This window comes from Crassostrea angulata, chromosome 4 (genome assembly GCF_025612915.1).
Source record: "Crassostrea angulata isolate pt1a10 chromosome 4, ASM2561291v2, whole genome shotgun sequence".
Taxonomy (NCBI): Eukaryota; Metazoa; Mollusca; class Bivalvia; order Ostreida; family Ostreidae; genus Magallana; species Magallana angulata.
Genome location: NC_069114.1, coordinates 44,880,871 through 44,899,625, shown reverse-complemented (window position 1 = coordinate 44,899,625; position 18,755 = coordinate 44,880,871). Strand labels below are relative to the sequence as shown.

At 32.6% G+C, this 18,755-nt stretch overlaps 1 protein-coding gene across 2 annotated transcripts; it reads right to left on the bottom strand.

Moving 5' to 3' along the window:
* Positions 1 to 648: 648 nt before the first annotated feature.
* Positions 649 to 11,812, bottom strand: LOC128180888 (uncharacterized). Of its 2 annotated transcripts, XM_052849070.1 has the most exons (9): positions 11,158 to 11,805; positions 5,656 to 5,743; positions 5,264 to 5,409; positions 4,437 to 4,746; positions 4,194 to 4,292; positions 3,607 to 3,636; positions 2,602 to 2,702; positions 1,876 to 2,444; positions 649 to 872 (listed from the first exon to the last, which is right to left on the bottom strand). In XM_052849070.1, the coding sequence occupies exons 1-9, from the start codon at positions 11,285 to 11,287 to the stop codon at positions 816 to 818; spliced, it is 1,530 nt and encodes a 509-aa protein (XP_052705030.1). In that variant the 5' UTR covers positions 11,288 to 11,805; the 3' UTR covers positions 649 to 815. The 2 variants fall into 2 exon arrangements, with proteins under 2 accessions (XP_052705030.1, XP_052705031.1); XM_052849071.1 differs by lacking the exon at positions 3,607 to 3,636 and having other exon boundaries at positions 11,158 to 11,812.
* Between the last annotated feature and the right edge of the window lie 6,943 nt (positions 11,813 to 18,755).

Sequence of the window (18,755 nt, the reverse complement as noted above, 5' to 3'; positions counted from 1 at the left end):
TAACCACGCACCTTGCTGACAAATTATATAAATCTTGCTTTGTTTGTAACGACTGCCTGTCTACCGATAGATTATCAGATCCGTACCGATGCAACATTTGACTTAATCTCATATTAAAGAATTCTATTAAAGTGTCTTATAAGGTGAATAACCAGCTTGTATACAATTAAAACCCGTTAGTATTAGGATTCAGAGTTACAAGGTCTTTCGGAGCTACATCTAAAGACACATTTCACCACATGAATATGCATTCCTTGGCACAGGGTTCATAGTTACTAAACTTTGAGCGTAATCTAGGAATTAAATTTCCCTCCAGTATCATTTACAAAAATATGATTTAGTATACCAAGCACATTTCACATCTTTTCATTAGAATTCTCTAAAATAAGTCATTAATTTGAAAATATAATTACTGTTGTTACAATAACAAAAAAAAACAATCTGTCGATACGTCTGGTCAATATATGAAAACTTATCAATATTTTTAAAGTGTTTCACTTGCACACGATTATTATGCAGATATCTTCGAAATTGTGCTTTTTGTTTTCATAAATCGCATTCTAATTTAGCTTATATGATTGAATATTTTTTAGTTTTCTTTTAATTTAACCCTGTTCGGATACTTTGTATGTTAAAAGAAAATTCGTGTGTTTTTTACTGTTTAATATCTTTTGATTACTTAAACAGACTTTGTTACTATATTTCAGCAGGTAATACAAGTAAATGACATTTAAACGTTTATTCAGTGTTTATGTACATTTGGCTATGACGTAGTACTTTCTTTGGAATCCTAGATGTAGATGACAGTCAGAGTCTTAAGCAATGGTTTTCGTTCTCACAAACGTATCCAGTCTAGGGGGTTGAGTCATTGCCTTATTAAAAAAATTAAAACAATTATTCAAAATTCATTAATTTAAGTGCATGTACATCAGGAATACGTCAGAAAAATTGCCCTTTTGTGCATGACTATTGTTCAACTCTGTAATTTTGTAACATATGTCTTTGATCTACTTGGGTTCTGATTTTGATCAATTTGAACAACAATCTGAGTATTATTTTTTTTTTAATTTTGAAAGTAAAACAGATTTTTTCCCCAATTGAATATATGTTATATTATTATGACTTCATCTATTGATTCATACAGCACTGTGAATATGAACTTTTCTTTCCAACTTGCAACAATTGCATAATTTAGACATAGTGGACCACGATATCTAAGCACTGAATACATTAACAATTTTGTTTAAGAGGTAGCCTGGTTTCTAGTCATAGTCTCCCTTTGTATATGGTAAATATCTCACCTTTTAATCAAAGTTTTACAGGTGAAAGAGATTTTTAAAAATAGAAATGAAAATTTTGTTTCGACAATTTCAAAATTGAAATTCATTCATTCTGCAAAAATCAAAGCACTTTAAAACATCGGATTAAATGGTTCTCTGATAAAGGTCTTTTGTATTCTTTATTTAAAAATCATAAAAAGGATCTAAACATTCACTGATCGTATTTTTTCAGGGTAGATAAATGATCATGATATTTTTCTTATAATTACCTACTTTCTACGAATATCATTGAATGGTTTTGTTCAAAGCCAAAAAAAACTCTGCCTATCGATTCATTTTCCAAACCACATTTCTGCTGATTGTGCAACAATGAAAAGCGTTTTCTTGGGCTTTTGTTTCCAAATTCATTTTTTTTTTTAATCTTATGTTTAAAAAAGAAAGATTGATTAAAAAATTGATTAAATAACATTCATAAGCAAATGATGTCAACTTTGCATTTAACTTGATAAATACTATACGCAGTACTTAAATTACATCTTTTGCAACAATATTAATGCATTACTTTATTATTTAAATAAATATATTAATCTCTCACCTCAAGTCGGTATCTTTTAAACTTTTGTCCGTCGGGTGATAAAACTTCCCTGAATTCTGGCTTTTCGCTTTTTTGGGTACGTTTCAGCCAATCTGACAAATGGTCATTCAAGTCCGCCAAAACGCGGGAACTCGTTTCAAGTTCCGGCAGAGAATTATCGGTAATATAGTACACTCCCATCGTTTTAAGGAAACTCCTGATGTTTTCCTCGTCCTTGTCATAACTCCTGGAGTTGAACGCTCCGTAGAAATACTCTTTGTACTTTTCTTGTTTCCCTTTCGGTTTCCTCGTATGTTTTGATTTCAGCTGCTTCAGTGACTCGGGGTCTCTAAGTTTCAGTGTGAGGTACTTGAGTAAGGACGCGTTGTGAAGGGACATCTGTGTCCTGTGTATATACAGATATAACCGCGACACCATGACTTTTTTCAGTCGTTCTATACTACGACTTGCAGATTTTTTCATGAATAATCGCTGGTAGTTTCCTTTACTTAACGATAAGAGTTCTGTTTTTCGAGTAACATTTGCATTCTCCATATATGTCTTCAATCCCAATAATGTTTCAGTTGCACCTGTCATCGAAATGTGCATATATATATATATATATATATATATATATATATATATATATATATATATATATATATATATATATATATCAATCAATAGAGATACACCATTTGCGAAGAAAATATACATCAATTAAAAATCGGCTGCAATACAGCTTACCAATGATTTCGTTTCCTCCAAGAAGACACATTTGGAAGTTTTTGTGAGACATTTTCTTCTGACGTAATGATTCTGATGGAGTGATATTCACGGGGACCTCTCTGAGATAAGATTATAAAATCATTTTTTTCTCTAAACCAGGTTGTGTAATTAAAAGCTGTGCTATTTTATGTATTAAGGTATTCTCTTTTTTTTTAAGTTACAAAAACCAATTACTTTTTTTAGTACACAATTACTTAACATTTTTAGCATTCACACAAATGACATGCTTAGTGTTTTAGTAATAAAAATAAAAACAAGACATCACAAGTATTGTTGAAAAAGATGAATTTTCAATAGACAGGTCTGTAATAGTAGAAAATAGCTAAAAGTCTAATAAAAACTGCTTGTTTTAACACATTGATATTCTTCATTTTATTTTCATTTTATTTGCTGTTCTAACGGAAATTGCTTGGCGGTGATTTTGTTAAATGTTATTATTGCTTTTGGGGTATTGATGGAAGGTATCTGCGCAATGGAATTGCAACATTTTGTGTTGATTTCCGAAAAACTTAGGTATCATTTGTGATCTTGAAGTTAAAAAAAAGTTATCGATTCCTGACCAGTTTCACGTAATTGTGTGTCAGTAAAAAGCAACTGGATCGCCAATTTGATGAAATCTAATCTGTTTTGCCTTGGGGGTTTTCATGGTTACTAGCAAAAATGGGTTACGACCTTCCGTTTCATGAAATTCATCTTTGTCACGTAAAGTAGTTAGAGCATATAACCATAATCAGTACAAATGATAGGTAGAATAGCCCCGGATATCCATAAAGGTAATAGAAATACAGCGTATACTTCACTTATATAATAATCTGATGTTAACTAAATCACCAAGTAATAGTGGTCTTGAATGAGAGTGATGTTACGCTCAGAAACAGTGACGTAGAACACAATAAATTAAGTAACATGTACAGTGTATGTGAGCGCTAATTTTTAAGAGCTAAACGTCACACTAGTTTGTACCTCTGTCTTCCTATTGACACCCTTCGCTTCCTAAAGAACATAAATCAAAAAAACAAAGACTCAATAAAACACTGAAATACACACCCTTAAACGGAGAAATTGATGACTTTAAGGAGAGCACTTAATGTGAATCAATGCAAACTAATTCAGTAAAAGTCCATTTCCGTTTGTTCATCGAACAATTGAGATATTTCACATTGTGGTGTAATTAAGGGATAGTATGAATCAATAAAAGGCATATAACGATTGAAACAAACGTTGCTACATTGTATTACAGAAAATAATCAAATTTATGGACCTGACCTAAATTTACAAATATACTGGTACAAAGGAGTCAAGATTTCTGTAAATTCTCGAAAATGCATTATTGCTTGATGGTCTTTTCCCTACAAAACTTTTCCATTCCATTTTGATATTCAAAGAAGCTAGTTATTTATTAAGGTTGACTTTATTAATATATTTTTTTTAAATATGAATGATTTTGAAAGTTATCAAAAACCGTTAAAAACTGTCCAGAATTTTAATAAAACATTTTAATAAAACACATGAGAACAAACTCTCTAGGTATGTTTGATAACATTACGTACGGTGGGAGAAGTTCCGGAAGTAATCGCTTCATTTCCGTCCACATCTCCGGAAACTGTTCTTTGTATCCTCCTTGGTCGATCAAAATCTCTACTTCTCCTCTAGAGTTAAAATTCAAACAAACCAATATTACGAGAGCATTTTGTATTTCGTCCAAATTTATTTTCGCCGTAAACTACGTCACCTAACTTTTATATAAACATAAATCGTTTTATCTATTTCTTCTTCTATTTAAAAGTACTCACTCTGTGATAATGTAAAGGTTCTCAACTGCTTGGCCTTGTCGCACAATGGGGCTTCCATAATAGTGAATTTCTCTTTTTAGAGATATTGCCAGAGACTTTTTCATTTTTGGAGACCAGAAAGAAAATAATGGATTGGTTTCCACAAACTGAGTTTTGTCGTGGAACTCTTTTTCGAGGACATCGCGGACGGATCGGTTGTAAAGCGTCCTGTCAACCACCATGAGATCCGTGTCCTCATCCACCACAACACTGGCGGTCCTTACACAGTCCTCTTTGATAAGGGCAATCTCCCCAACCGTGTTACCCTCGACTGAAAGGGATTTTCATATGAGTAAGGAAGAAATATACTATATGCTACATGCTTCGTTACTTTTATAATACCAACTAACGTATATCATTGATGGATAGCTTGATGTATGAATGCTTAGACGGACGGATTGAACTTTTGTCGTTTAACGTCTTGTCTGAAAACGATTTCTGTGATGTTATCTAGGAATTTATTTGTATGAATTTAATAAAAAAAAAATTCTCCCCTTTCTAGCTTCTGATGTAAATAAGTCATTGATCTTCTTACATTAACAAATTTATACACATATAGATAAATTGAAAAAGGTGAATCTATTTATGTTCAAGGGTGAGGTCATGTTTTTAGCAAATTTTAATTTACAGTCTTAAGTCTGTGGTATTTTTTATGTTTGAGGGTCCCTTGTTGTTAGATGACCTTGAACTCAAACAATTTATAAAATTTAAAGCCCATGTGTTGATAAGGAGTCTAGAATGCATGTGACAGACAAAACAAAATAATTCGAACATGATAAATGCATTACCCGACGTCCATACATGCTGGCCCAATGCTGCTCTGTCTAGCTTGCCCTTTGCCACTGCTTTCTCTATCAGCTGTTTGACTTCCTGCTCATTTTCTTTGTCTTGGAGGACGTAGATGGACATTTTCCCGCGTAAAATGATGTATAATCTAAATTAAGACAATAAAAAACCTGTCAATATCTAAACGGTATTAATTGGCATGGGGAATGTTTTCGAATTTTTTAAATGTTCTCTTGGTGAAGAAGAGAAAATTTGTGAATAGCTTGTGATATATGGACTTCTAAAAAGAATTTTTAATCTTAAACAATGAAACTTATCTAAATATTTCATGTAAAGCTGTGTCTCTAGGTTTGTTTATCTTTTTGTTTACCATTGGCGCAAAGGATATATCTACCTGTCTCCATTATCCCCCTGTTTTATGATAACTTCGTCCTTTTTAGGTCTCTCAAATATACAATGTCGTATCACATCTTTGATTATTTCTTTAATGAAAAAAAAACGAATACATTAAAAGACAAACATATTTAACCTTAATCTGTTTCCAAAATACTGAAATATCAGTTCCATTCTTTATTTAAAGTTCTCTTGTTTCTTGGCTTCATTTGCGATTTCGAGTAAAGCTTGGTAGCATGAAGACAATGGCTAAGTATGTATAAATAATATCGTTTGCTATTTATAAATAAGTCGGTAGATAACCGAAAGACAAATAATACGTAAAATACAATGAAGTTTAATATGATAGGTCATATAAAGTTGAAAACACCACCCATTATTGAACTCAAGTTTGTCAACAATGATTACCAAATCGGTTTGCTGGTAGGCCCAACATTATAAACATAACAAAATCTTGGTTAGTTTGTATCATTAAACGTTAGTCTACAGTGCATAAAAAGGAAGGGCATGTTTTGTATATGTAATGTTCAGTTGGGAAGAAAACAAGAAGGAATTAGGTTTACGATTACAATAATTCAAAGTGGCGCGCTTAATCGTTCGGCCAGCCATTATAATTAAAGGTATGAAACGCTCAAAAAGTAGGCAGGTACAGCCTGAGGGATTAGAAGATAAGTCCTTAAGCTTCATTAACAAAGCTAACTATAATTCAGACTCTACGACAAAGATAATAATAGATTACAGACCATTTTAACGCGATCAATTCATACCTTATTATTTCATGTACTTTATAAATTTTTAAATATTGTGCTCAATTTGATCGCTGTTTTTATTGTTTTTATAATGACTATTTTAGTATTTTGGCAACAATCAAACTGCATGTTCTCTCCGAAATTTAATTACAACTATTGGATTATTTTCTTTTTAAGTGTAGAACTAATGTTTCAACAAACAAATGATCCAATCTATAACTTAACATATGACTGGGTTTTTACAAAATTAAGATTACTTAATTTATTTAAATACCGGTATCCATATTTTCATTAGCAGCGATTTGTCAGTTTGGAATTATTATGTTTCAAAACATAAAGGCACAGAATTTGGGAATTTAAGTAAAGAAGCTGTTTGCATTTATCATAAATAATCAAGATGTTGTGTCAACTAACAGAAGGACAATTAGGCGAAGGACTAGGCAATAAATGCTATGGCCGCTGAATGTTATACATATAATGCACAAGTATAATTCATTTTTTACCTGGCAACTGACGGACAAAACATAAGGTCCAACTGGCACAGGTTGCACTAGAGCACTGTCTATGTGTTTTAAACAAGTACATGTATTTAATATGTTTGTATTGAAAGGTAAATCAAGACTTATAACTGACAAAAACATATTTGCTCTTTGTTTTAAGGAATATTTAAAAAAAAAAAAAGAAAAGAAGTAAGTCTCGTTATGATCATCGGTTCAAGCCACGGTCCGGATTTCGCATCGCTTTCCCAAAAAAGAGAGGATCGTGTGTATTTGCCGTGGTTTGTGTCAATATGTTCTGTTCGGAATGCAAAGGTAAGAGTTAATCTGGAGTCAAATGCTACAACTGAATGAAAAAGGAAGGAGGCAACCAACTGCATCTTATATCTACTTATCTTGAAGAAAAAATGCAAGCGTATAGATTATATATGTGAAATAATTTTTATATAATTATGTTGATATTCGAAGCTTTTTTAATAACAATGTGGTCTTTAGCTTGTTTTGTAGGTTAAAATAGTATACTTCCTAGTGGAATTGGAATTTGTTATTTGGAGTTTTTAAGAAATCATTATACATTTATATTTTCTTTATGGCATAGTGTTTGACAATCCCAGAATAAAACAATGGGAATTTAAAACAAAAAACTTGTGTTCTTTCTTTAGAAAAAAAAAACAAGGTTGCTTTTTCTAAAACGAATAAAATACTGGTTTATAAATTAATGCTTTATGTTTCAAATTTTTGATTCATTCAGTCATTAAACTCTTAAACTCTTTAAAAGATCGCAGCATGTGAAATATGTGCATGTATCGAATACAAGCAATAGAATGACCATATGACACAAAAGGCAATTTTCTGTAGTTTGCAATTGTGTCAATGTCCTCTTTAAATTCAAAAGAATACCTTCAGCATTCGTTTATGTCTTTTACCTGATTTCCGTACCAAAACTGCATTATGATCTTTTAAAAGACTCAAAATCATGGTTTCTTGAGAAAATCAAACACAAAAAATATCAAAGCAACAGTGTTTTATTTGATAAAGCGCTCCTATCAAAGTATCTTTCATGTCAAAGAATATTCTGCAAACAAATAGTGATATAAAGCTGTGATTCATTATAGGCGTCATGAAATACTCCCGATATACGTGTGTAGTTCTTCATTCATCAACAACAACATAAAAGGGTTTGTGCGTAAAAGACCATTCATGAAAATTCAGCCTTACTTAAGGTCAAGATCTAGTAAATGATTTCAAAATTGTCTTTTTGGTGTTATTAGTTATGGAACTATTACAAAGTCATAATTGATTTGTTAAATCTTTTTCCTGTTAAATCGTGGGAAAAGTAATCCCGATACTTAGAGTCAATTTGGCATCATTTTAAAGAGGAGGTCAAGAGTTTGTTCAGTGCCGTTTTTGGAGAGACTGTAGACATTCTAGATATATTGCATTATATAAAAAATTGGACAAAACTCAAGATGTGTTTCTTTGTTTTCTTTATATAAATAAATATAGAAATTGACAGTTAAAAACATGATATTTCAATGTATTTACCAAAATTCTAAGCCCCCGTACACCCTTTCAAACAATGCTTTTGTTATGAAGCATCATTGAAAGAACTTTTATCCTGAATTTCGTAAACATGTAGGTATCTTTCATTTACTAGATCTTGACCTTAAACTTGATCGGAGTTGAGTTGGTCGTGTTACAAACTTGTCACTTTTAATCAACTTTGGACGCTCGATCTTTCCTTGCTAACAATTTCCATCAAGTGTTTCGTTGGGTTTTTTTCATCGAAATAAATACCATAATTAGCAGCAATTAAGTTCTACGTAAAAAGAACCAATAATTTATGGTAATCTATTTCATTTTAGCTTTCGCCGGAAAATAGAAATATTATTCTTTCAATTAAAATATCATATTCAATCAGACACAATTAGAAATGCGTTGGTGGGGAGAAAAATTGCTTAATACATAGAAAGAAAACAAATCATCTGTACTATAAACATGGGCTTTATGATCGTTTAGGAAGAGATTTAAAGGTATTAAAGAAATATGTCCGGAACTTATTGAATCTCTCAACAGGAAAATCATTATAAATCACAAGTACTTGTAAGATAACATCTGGGGTGCTTTATTGTTTATTAAATATGCATAAATCATTCTGAGGTTTTTGTTATTTATTTTTTATTAATCTAGGTCGATTTCCAATTTGAATTCAGAAAAAAAAACCACAAATTTTATTTGTGAAAATGTTTTTATTTATTACATGTAGCAGCCTTTGATTGACATTTTCAAATCTTTTTTAGTTTTTAAAGGTATTGCTGTTTAAGGTGATTTGATTAATTTCACAACCAACGGATTGAGTTAGCTGAGGAGATCTATTACATTTCTCTAAGGCAGTTTTTATCAAACGCCAGTTCACCTTGGAGATTTTTTTCCCATGCATCGTCATTAGGATTGCCACAAAGGGTCATCAACAAAAACACAGTTTGCGAAAATCAAGTAATATATCATAACCTGTTCCACCAAATATACATAATTGGAGTCAAATATTTTTCGTAAAAGTAATATTTGTCTTTGGGGTGATTTTTAAAATATTTATTGAAAAAAATATCCTCCCTATAGAGATAAACAAAATAGTTTCTAAAAAGGTTTTCAAAAAGTATGTAAACTAATATCTCAAAATTATACAAAATAGCCCTATATATCTGATAAAGTCAAATAATGCCCTTGACATCACATTTCAAAAGATTTTAAAAGGCGTATTTATCGCTCTCTAGAAGAGTAATTTGAGCTACTCTAGAAGTTGATTAAAACGAACAATCTATCCTGCTCGAGTCTAATGACTCAAATTTATCAATGCCTTTTAAGTACGGCTGATGAGTAGTCTTTGAGTATGTGGTAAAAACTAAAAATTAAAAAAATCATGAAGAAAGGAAGCAAAGAAACCCATCACTCACAAGTTTTGACAAATAGAAAGATTTAACTCTCCTTCAATTTGTCGTGATAAAATGTTTGAATATACGATCATTGTATAACTTGGGATAATTGTTATCAAAATGTATTGATATGAACTATAATTATTTGTCAACGAAAGATCAAATATGCCGATGTAGAAATGCACATCCATGAAGGGTCGCCGCGAGGAATTGGACAAACAAGGCTGTATAAAAGAAGTAAATGAAAGCACCAGATGCCCCTCCAATGTCAATACCATCAATGCAATATTGTGCTCTCAACACTGAACAAGTTATTTCTGTATGTTTGTGCATGAAATCAAAGAATATAAGTTCTTCACTATATTCATAAGGCGCAGATGTTCATATCAAAATTTACAAATTTTTAATTTGAAAAAATAAATCCGAACATTTATTTAATTCGATATCATTTGGCTGCCCTTTGCCTTCGAATAGAACCTGCTGGGCAGCAATAATTATCTTGATTTAATCAAACAGGATTTTGATCGAAATTATTAGTGAAATTACTACATCATATCGATGCAATTTTGAAGTGCTTGCAAATAGAAACAGTGAGTGATCTGTTACCCGGATGAAAGAGGGTGTAAGGTAAATGAAGGCATAATCTTAAAAGAAACGGCCCTGGGTGTTTTCTTCCTAATCAACAAATTAGATGAGCACACATAGGGTCCCTATGTAGTATAGGTACCTGTCAGATAGATCTTATCTTGCTCTTTAACAATAACAGCCATTACTTCAACTAAAAATTAGGAACAATTGAAACGTCTTGATTGATTGCGTCATTTAAACTGTACACAAACCTCGTGTTCAACTATGTGGGCTTTGTCAAAAGTAATAAGAAGTTTTGACAAGATAATTGTTTGTCATTCTTTTCAATTTTCATTCCCTCCTTTCTTTTCTTGTTCTCGTGTGAATCTTAGTATGAAAAGTCTAAAGTTACCGTTTTGGTGCTGGATTTTAACCGAGTTAGTTCTGAACTCCTACAATATTTTAGTAAGGTAATACAAAACTTGGGGAAAGAATTTGCTATCTCCACAATCAAAAAAGGAATATTAAAAATTATATGTCAATTCCTTTCCGAAATGCGCAAGTTTGATCTTTTCAATATGTTAATCACATGATAATTACTACTATACTTTTCTAAATGAAAGATAATTACATAGAAAATTTTTGAATCTCCGCACAGAAACGCTAAAATGCGGGTATAAATGAAAAAAAAAAGTACAGGAGGAAACCATTCGCAGAAAGACAACTACAGTTAGAGAAATATAACATTTATCCTTGCCTGCTTTGAGGGACTGGAAGAGTGAGGATTTGTTCCTGAACCAGGCCACCAAGTCCATACACTCAATGTCTGTCCGTTCCTCCACCGGCTTGGCTACCACCGATACCACTTTCTCGTACATGGTATGCATGATGACAATGTGGGATATGTCACAATTCTTTTAATATAACGGCTTATAAGACAGTTTTTCCTCTTAAGTTTGTCTGTATTCTTTCACGCTCTCATTGATGCTCTGTAACCAGAGTTTCAGGTTTTTTGTAAACTTTTTTTTTCTATTTTGTAACTGTCACAAATCAAGTCATCTTAACATCCTTTTAAAGCACTTTAATGTATTCAATTCAATAATGACACTTGCGGAGAATGTAAAAATCTTTTGACTTCAAGGGTCATAAAAATATGTTTTGTAATAAAACCAGACTCCGTTTGGTTAAGCAATCCTCACTTGCCCAGAGACGGCGATGAACTAAACCAAAAGAACCAGTTCTCCACAAGAAAACGTGACTCTCCCCTCTGACGCTTAGAGGGAATTAAAGGTTCAATATTTCAATGAAGATTCGGTAAAAAGGCAAACCAATGTCGTAAACAGTATTTAAATCTTAGTGTGGCCCATGGAGCTTTATGGTCGGATTAAACCATGCACGGCTGCCTGCGCCCCCAGTTCAATCGTACAACGTTCAATAGCAGAAACTATCTCATTAAAATCCAATTTTGCAGTTGTATGAGAGGCGCGTTACGGTATTGAAGAAACCAGGTTGATATGGAGCAAGCAATCAGCAAGCAATCTATGGCGCCCTTATGCGAACCTATATACACTCTGCGTGCTATGATGGAGCCCAATCGATGGCAAACTCTATCACTTCTATTTTCTCTTTTCTAGTTCAAGTTATCGCTATTGTGCTGTTTTATTGCTATTCCGTTTTGTCCAAGCTTTCCTTCTTGTACCATCGTAGAAAACTGAATTATCAAATTTGGGATATGGATAAGAGGTCGTAAACATTCGATATGATATATGAGGGTCTGATAGTTTTTTAAATGTTTATATACTTTTGAAGTTGACATGCAGACAAACATATATTTTTTACAGCCCAGTCCCCCCATAGCGTGTCCCCAATATATTGCGTGCACTGTATCAAAAGTGCTACAATAAAAAAGAGAGTTTCTGTCGTCAAATTAAATTAATTTTTGTGTGTTAAATTAAAATTTTGGTTTGCCTAGGTGGCCGTGGGGTGAGCTCACTGGTCGCACACGGTTAGGAGAGTGGGTTCCGCAGGTCTAGGCCCGAGCAGAGATATTCAGCTCTATAATTAATGTAATACTGAGTGAATTTTCTTGTCTTTTATGTTGCATTGAAGAAAAGCAATAACACTTGGCATCATAAAATGTCGAGTCTATACAGTAGAATCAAGCTCAGCTTTAGTATGTAAAGCACTAGAAATGGTTAACGACATGAAACAATGAAAAACCGAAAGTAAACCGGAACATTCGTAGAGATGTTAAATCATCAATTTCAAAGGGTTAAGTATTAAGTATTAAATTGGCTAATGTGTTGTCAAGTTTAATTTTCTTATATAATGCTTGAAAGCATCGCTTGGTTCAAAATAACTTATATAAACTTGTACTTTGCTCCATTTTAAGAATTAAAATCCATTTTGCTGATTTGGGGTTATAAAAAAGATTGAAATCAAATTTGGAATAATAGGTGCGGGTGGTACAACGTACCAAAAGACGAGCACTTTCCTTCCAGTGACGTATAACGATCAAACAGCCAATAAAGAAAAATATTTGGACTAAAATTTTATTCTAATTTTTATTTGACATAAAATTCATGTCATCCCTACAGATAATTGTACTTGCAGCTATGAACATCATTATTTTAATTCAAATGGTTTTCCTGACCAAACTGATGCTTCAACAAAGTCTATTTGAATGTGTTAATCAAAATTAATGTATATTAGGATTTAAATTCTATACAGTAAAAATCAATATCGCGAATTAGTGCATTAATGTTAATATTTAATATTTCTTAACATATCATTATTCAGATGAGTGAACATGTCGACAGATTTAGCTACATCCAAAAAAGGACAAAACCTATAGGAAAAAAAGAAGAAGAATATAGAGCCTTCGACAAGACTTAAAGCGAATCTAAGCAAAGAAAGGGGAGAATCAATTAAATTGCTGTCCAAAACGGAAACACATAAATCACGCAACAAAAGTCTTGCTAGAGACTGGCGTTGTATTGCGATGTTGCAATTGGGCGTCAATTGGCTGATTTCAAACCATATCGTGCGAGAGGCGGTCGTTATTCTGCAGAGGTCGTATTTGACCCCAACCATATCAAGCCCTGTGCAGCTGATAACAAGGAAAAAATGAACGTCACACTGGGTGGTTGTGTGAAAACAAAGCAATTATCTGTCAGAATTGCAGTCGATTTTTCAATTCAGGGGAACATAACGTGTTTTGAAGTGTTTACATTACGGAAGCTTGATTTTCTTAACGTCATGCTGGTCCAATATAGTAACTCAAGTAGATTTTTTTAATCTAGAAAGAAAAAGGTGAAGATAATTTGCTGTATCTATCAGCATCAGCGGAAAATAAAACGCTTGGTTAACAATCATTGAAAATAAAATTAACGCAATTTGATCAATTTTCTTCAAAGAAGAAGATACAACACAAAGAAGAAATGGAAAAGACGAATCTCTCTCTCTCTCTCTCTCTCTCTCTCTCTCTCTCTCTCTCTCTCTCTCTCTCTCTCTCTCTCTCGTTGTATATAGGTGTCTACATGTATTCATTTTCTGTAGCATAAGATTGCAAAGAATACAATATCCAAACACTGATATCCATATTTACAATCATTTTTCAATTATCTGTCCAGGTTATTCAATCGGAAATGCCGATTCCTGCAATTAATAAAATTTTTATAAATTTACCTTATACAAACAACAATTAACTTGGTTTCTTTGTAGCTGATATCCGGATTCATTGTTATATCAAAAGTAAATATGAAATGATGTTGACACAAAGATTTTCTATTACGTGCTATCAATAGTTGATATATTTCAGGTGTTCATTTCGCTATCGCTCTGGCACCTTTATTTAACGTGATGCAGATTAGAAAAGTTTCAGGAAATCTAATGTCGTCTTTTAAGCCCCTTTCACAATTGGCGCACGAGCAGAAGCGACAAAATATTCGTGCGACCATAAAAGTTAGATAAGGTTCGTAAACTGTTGGCAAAATAATCGCATATGAAAAAGTACTCGTACGAAACTCACACGATTCTACGGAAGCCCGTTGGTGCCACGGAGGAAAAATATTTTATCTGGCGGCCGCCAGATAATTATTTGGCGGCCGCCACTTATTATCTGGCGGCCGCCACATAATTTTCTGGCGGCCGCCATATAATTTTCTGGCGGCCGCCACATAATTTTCTGGCGGCCACCACATAATCATTTGGCGGCCGCCAGATAAAACCTGGCTTCCTGATGCGCGCACATGTTTTAATGGGAGCTTTTTAGGGAGTTGTGGATACACTGTAATTTATTAGTTTTATTAATTATTTCTGAAACTTGACATTAAATATCAATTGCAGAGCTTAGGAGTTTGAAAGACTGGTTGAGTTGAATGTATAGAAGACTTTGTTGTTACAATCTAGAATGGATTTTATATTACTTTGTGCCTTTTTTATACACGTATGTTGTAAAACATGGTATTTTAGAGTTGATTCTGAACTTTTAAAACTGAACTAGACACCCGTTCAGGAAATCTTAACATTAAAAACATTAACTTGAGAGGAATTTTATGTAAACATGTATAAGTAAAGGAACGCACTGCCTTCTATATGTTTTAATTTTGGTATAAGAATTTACCAACGCAGATTAAAGTCAGCTTTATTGACCACGACAGCTAGTACAGGCAATATTATCACGAGAGCAGATCCATTTATGACTTTATAAGGATAAACTAGGATAATTGTGTACTAGCATCCGTGGCCATAAAAATGAAACTATTTAACAGACTGTGTTGTAACTCTTATTCTAAATCACATGTAAATCAGTGCAATAAAAAGACCGTGATCGGCCACAATCTCTCTGGGTAAATCAAAGTACTGAGAGTACTGAAAGGCGGGGTCTTGAAAGTTTGAGTTTGTAATTGTTCACGTTTTTCCTCCATTATGTTCCAAAAACTATGAGTTTGAATTAGTTGTTTCAATCTACATGTAGTATGCTAAAGTTCGGCTTTTTGCAATTGCCTGATACTTTGTCAAACTCTCAAACTGTTGAATTACCGAACAAAGTAAACATTTGTATACCGATAACAAACACAGGCATGTAACGTTAGAAATATTTCTTTTTTACAATTAGATTATTCCAAGTATATGGTGGCATATCTCTGCCCCCTGTGTGCAAGTTATTTTTCTCTTAATTATGTTGACATGCAAGATAAATATGTTGACATGCAAGATAGCTATGTCAACATGCAACATAACTATGTTGACATGCAAGAAAACTGCAATCAAATAAGAGTTATAAAAAATCTCAAATATCGCCAACATGTGACGTCCAAGATGCTAGATACGCTACCTATTGATGTCAACATGCAACTTATTTATGTTAATATGCAACTTCTTTATGTCGACATGCGACTTGCAATTTAGTTATGTTAACATGCAAGATAAATATGTTGACATGCAACATATTTATGTCAACATGCAACTTGATTATGTTGACATGCAACTTATAAGTTGCATGTCAACATTTTTATCTCGCATGTAAACATAACTCAGTTGCATGTTGACATATTTATCTCGCATGTTGACATAAATAACTTGCATATCGACATAAATAAGTTGCATGTTGACATAAATTAGTTGCATTTCAGCATATTTATCTTGCATGTTAACATAAATAAGTTAAACATGTCGACATAGAAAGATAGCATCTAGTATCTTGGATGTCACAGGTGGGCGATTTTTTGAGATTTTGTATAATTCATATCTGAAGATTGCAATTTCTTGCATGTCAACATAGTTATGTTGCCTGTTGACATAACTATCTTGTATGTCAACATATTTATCTTGCATGTCGACATATTTGATAGAAAAATAACTTGCACACAAGGGGCAGAAATATGCCACCATAACCGAACTTCATGCGCGAGCCGAGGTTAAAATACACAGATGTCCTACATATTAAATAGGTGTTTCATTGGTATCCAGTTAACACGCGTTATGACTGTTGTTCATCTCTGAAAAACAATTTGTACATAGAAAATAAAAACAAGTCTGAATTTTCCTTCTCGTTCATTGACTCTTTAGTTAATTAAACTGAATTTAGATTTTGAACAATACATTGTAAGCAAAATCTATAATAGATTATACATTTTGGGTGACCAATAGATTAATTGATATATACAATCTTATCGATTGAAGAACCAAGTTAAATGTTAATCTTCATGTTGTCCGGCTTAGTTGGAATATACAATCATGTAATTTGTTTTAATGTTATGAGACATTTTCAATACTTTATAACGGAGAAAACCAGTCATATTCATGATTTAAAAGAATTCTTCATCAATATCTTAATGCCTCTCATCAGAAACTCAGCTGATCTTTCTCCCATTGATAAATATCTCGCACCAATATTAGACCTATGAATTCAGAGATAACGCATGGTTGTTATGTTTTAAATTTTTAATTTATTGTGTGGTAGTACATGTAAATGAATAGGATTTATTTCAATTTTAAAAAGATAAAAAGTAAGTTTTTATCATAGTTTTAAAATCTAATTTACAAATCCTTTATTGTAGCTCCTCAAAAAATTTGAAATTAAATCGCTTTCGAAATTAAATTCATTTTTCCAAGACACGCATTAAATTGTGCGTTTAATAAACGAGGGTGTATTTAAAGGACAAAGATCCCTGAAATGACAATGTCCTACATCTGTTAATTTTACTGTTAAAAGCGTTAACTTTGCATATTTTCAAAAATTTTAAAATTAAATAAATCTGAAATAATAGCTAAAATTAACAATCTACAGTTATCATATATAACAGCCAATCAGGAAAGGTCTACCTCAAAATATGACGTGATTCATTCACTTTTGGTCTCCATTTTCTTGTTTTATCGATTTGAAAAGCAGATGACTGAATTTGGAGTATGATTTTTAATGAAATTTCAGAAACGGTTGTATCGTGATTCGTGTAAATGATGCACGAGTTTACACAAAAAGTAGTAAGTGGCGAACGAATTTATTTTTTACCTATTAATTTTATATGAATCGTTGCAAAAAAAAAAATCATGACAGGTAAGAAGGTCTAAAAAATCAAAATGGCTACTGCGATAAATTTTTTTATTGTTACAGTACTTGGAATAAATTTATTGTAAAAAAGAAATATTTCTAACGTTAGATGCCTGTGTTTGTTATCGGTATACAAATGTTAACTTTGTTCGGTAATTCAACAGTTTGAGAGTTTTCGGAGTTTCCATAAACCTTGTGTAACAGATACCGTCCGACTTATAGATTTTCACCTTTGATCACAAAATAATTAAATATAACGATTTAAATTATATACCTAAATATAGTTGTTTTGATTTTCCCGGTTATTTGTAGTTTTTTTTTTTAAATTTTTCTTGGGGTCTTATTTTACATAATACTATACCGTTGTGTCAATTTTCTACAATTATGAAGAACAGTCCCGGTCGGGATTTAGCACAATTATTACAAAGTATCAGGCAATTCAAAAAGCCGAACTTTAACATACTACATATAGATTGAAACAACTAATTCAAACTCATAATTTTTGGAACATAATGGAGGAAAACGTGAACAATTACAAATTCAAACTTTCAAGACCCCGCCTTTCAGTACTCTCAGTACTTTGATTTACCCAGAGAGACTGTGGCCGATCACGGTCTTTTTATTGTACTGCCTTTCATGTGATTTGGAATAAGAGTTTAACACCACAGTCAATTAAATAGTTTCATTTTTATAGCCACGGATGCTAGTACACAATTATCCTAGTTTATCCTTATAAAGTCATAGATGGATCTGCTCTCGTGATAATATTGCCTGTACTAGCTGTCGTGGTCAATAAAGCTGACTTTAATCTGCGTTGGTAAATTCTTATACCAAAATTAAAACATATAGAAGGCAGTGCGTTCCCTTACTTATACATGTTTACATAAAATTCCTCTCAAGTTAAGGTTTTTTAATGTTAAGATTTCCTGAACGGGTGTTCTAAAATACCATGTTTTACAACATACATGTATAATACAAGGCACAAAGTAATATAGAATTCATTCTAGATTGTAACAACAAAGTCTTCTATACATTCAACTCAACCAGTCTTTCAAAATCCCAAGCTCTGCAATTGATATTTAATGTCAAGTTTCATAAATAATTAATAAAACTAATAAATTACAGTGTATCCACAACTCCCTAAAAAGCTCCCATTAAAAAATGCGCGCGCATCAGGAAGCCAGATAATTATCTGGCGGCCGCCAAATAATTATCTGGCGGCCGCCAGAAAATTATGTGGCGGCCGCCAAATAATTATCTGGCGGCCGCCAGAAAATTATATGGCGGCCGCCAGAAAATCA

Bases quoted from the DNA above. Each gene is read 5' to 3' on its own strand.
- LOC128180888 (XM_052849070.1), bottom strand. From the start codon at position 11,287: ATGCATACCATGTACGAGAAAGTGGTATCGGTGGTAGCCAAGCCGGTG. The intron at 5,744-11,157 runs GCAAGGATAAAT...TTTTCATTAAAG, and splicing joins CTTCCAGTCCCTCAAAGCAG to AAATAATCAAAGATGTGATA. The intron at 4,293-4,436 runs GTGAGTACTTTT...TTTTAACTCTAG, and splicing joins AACCTTTACATTATCACAGA to AGGAGAAGTAGAGATTTTGA.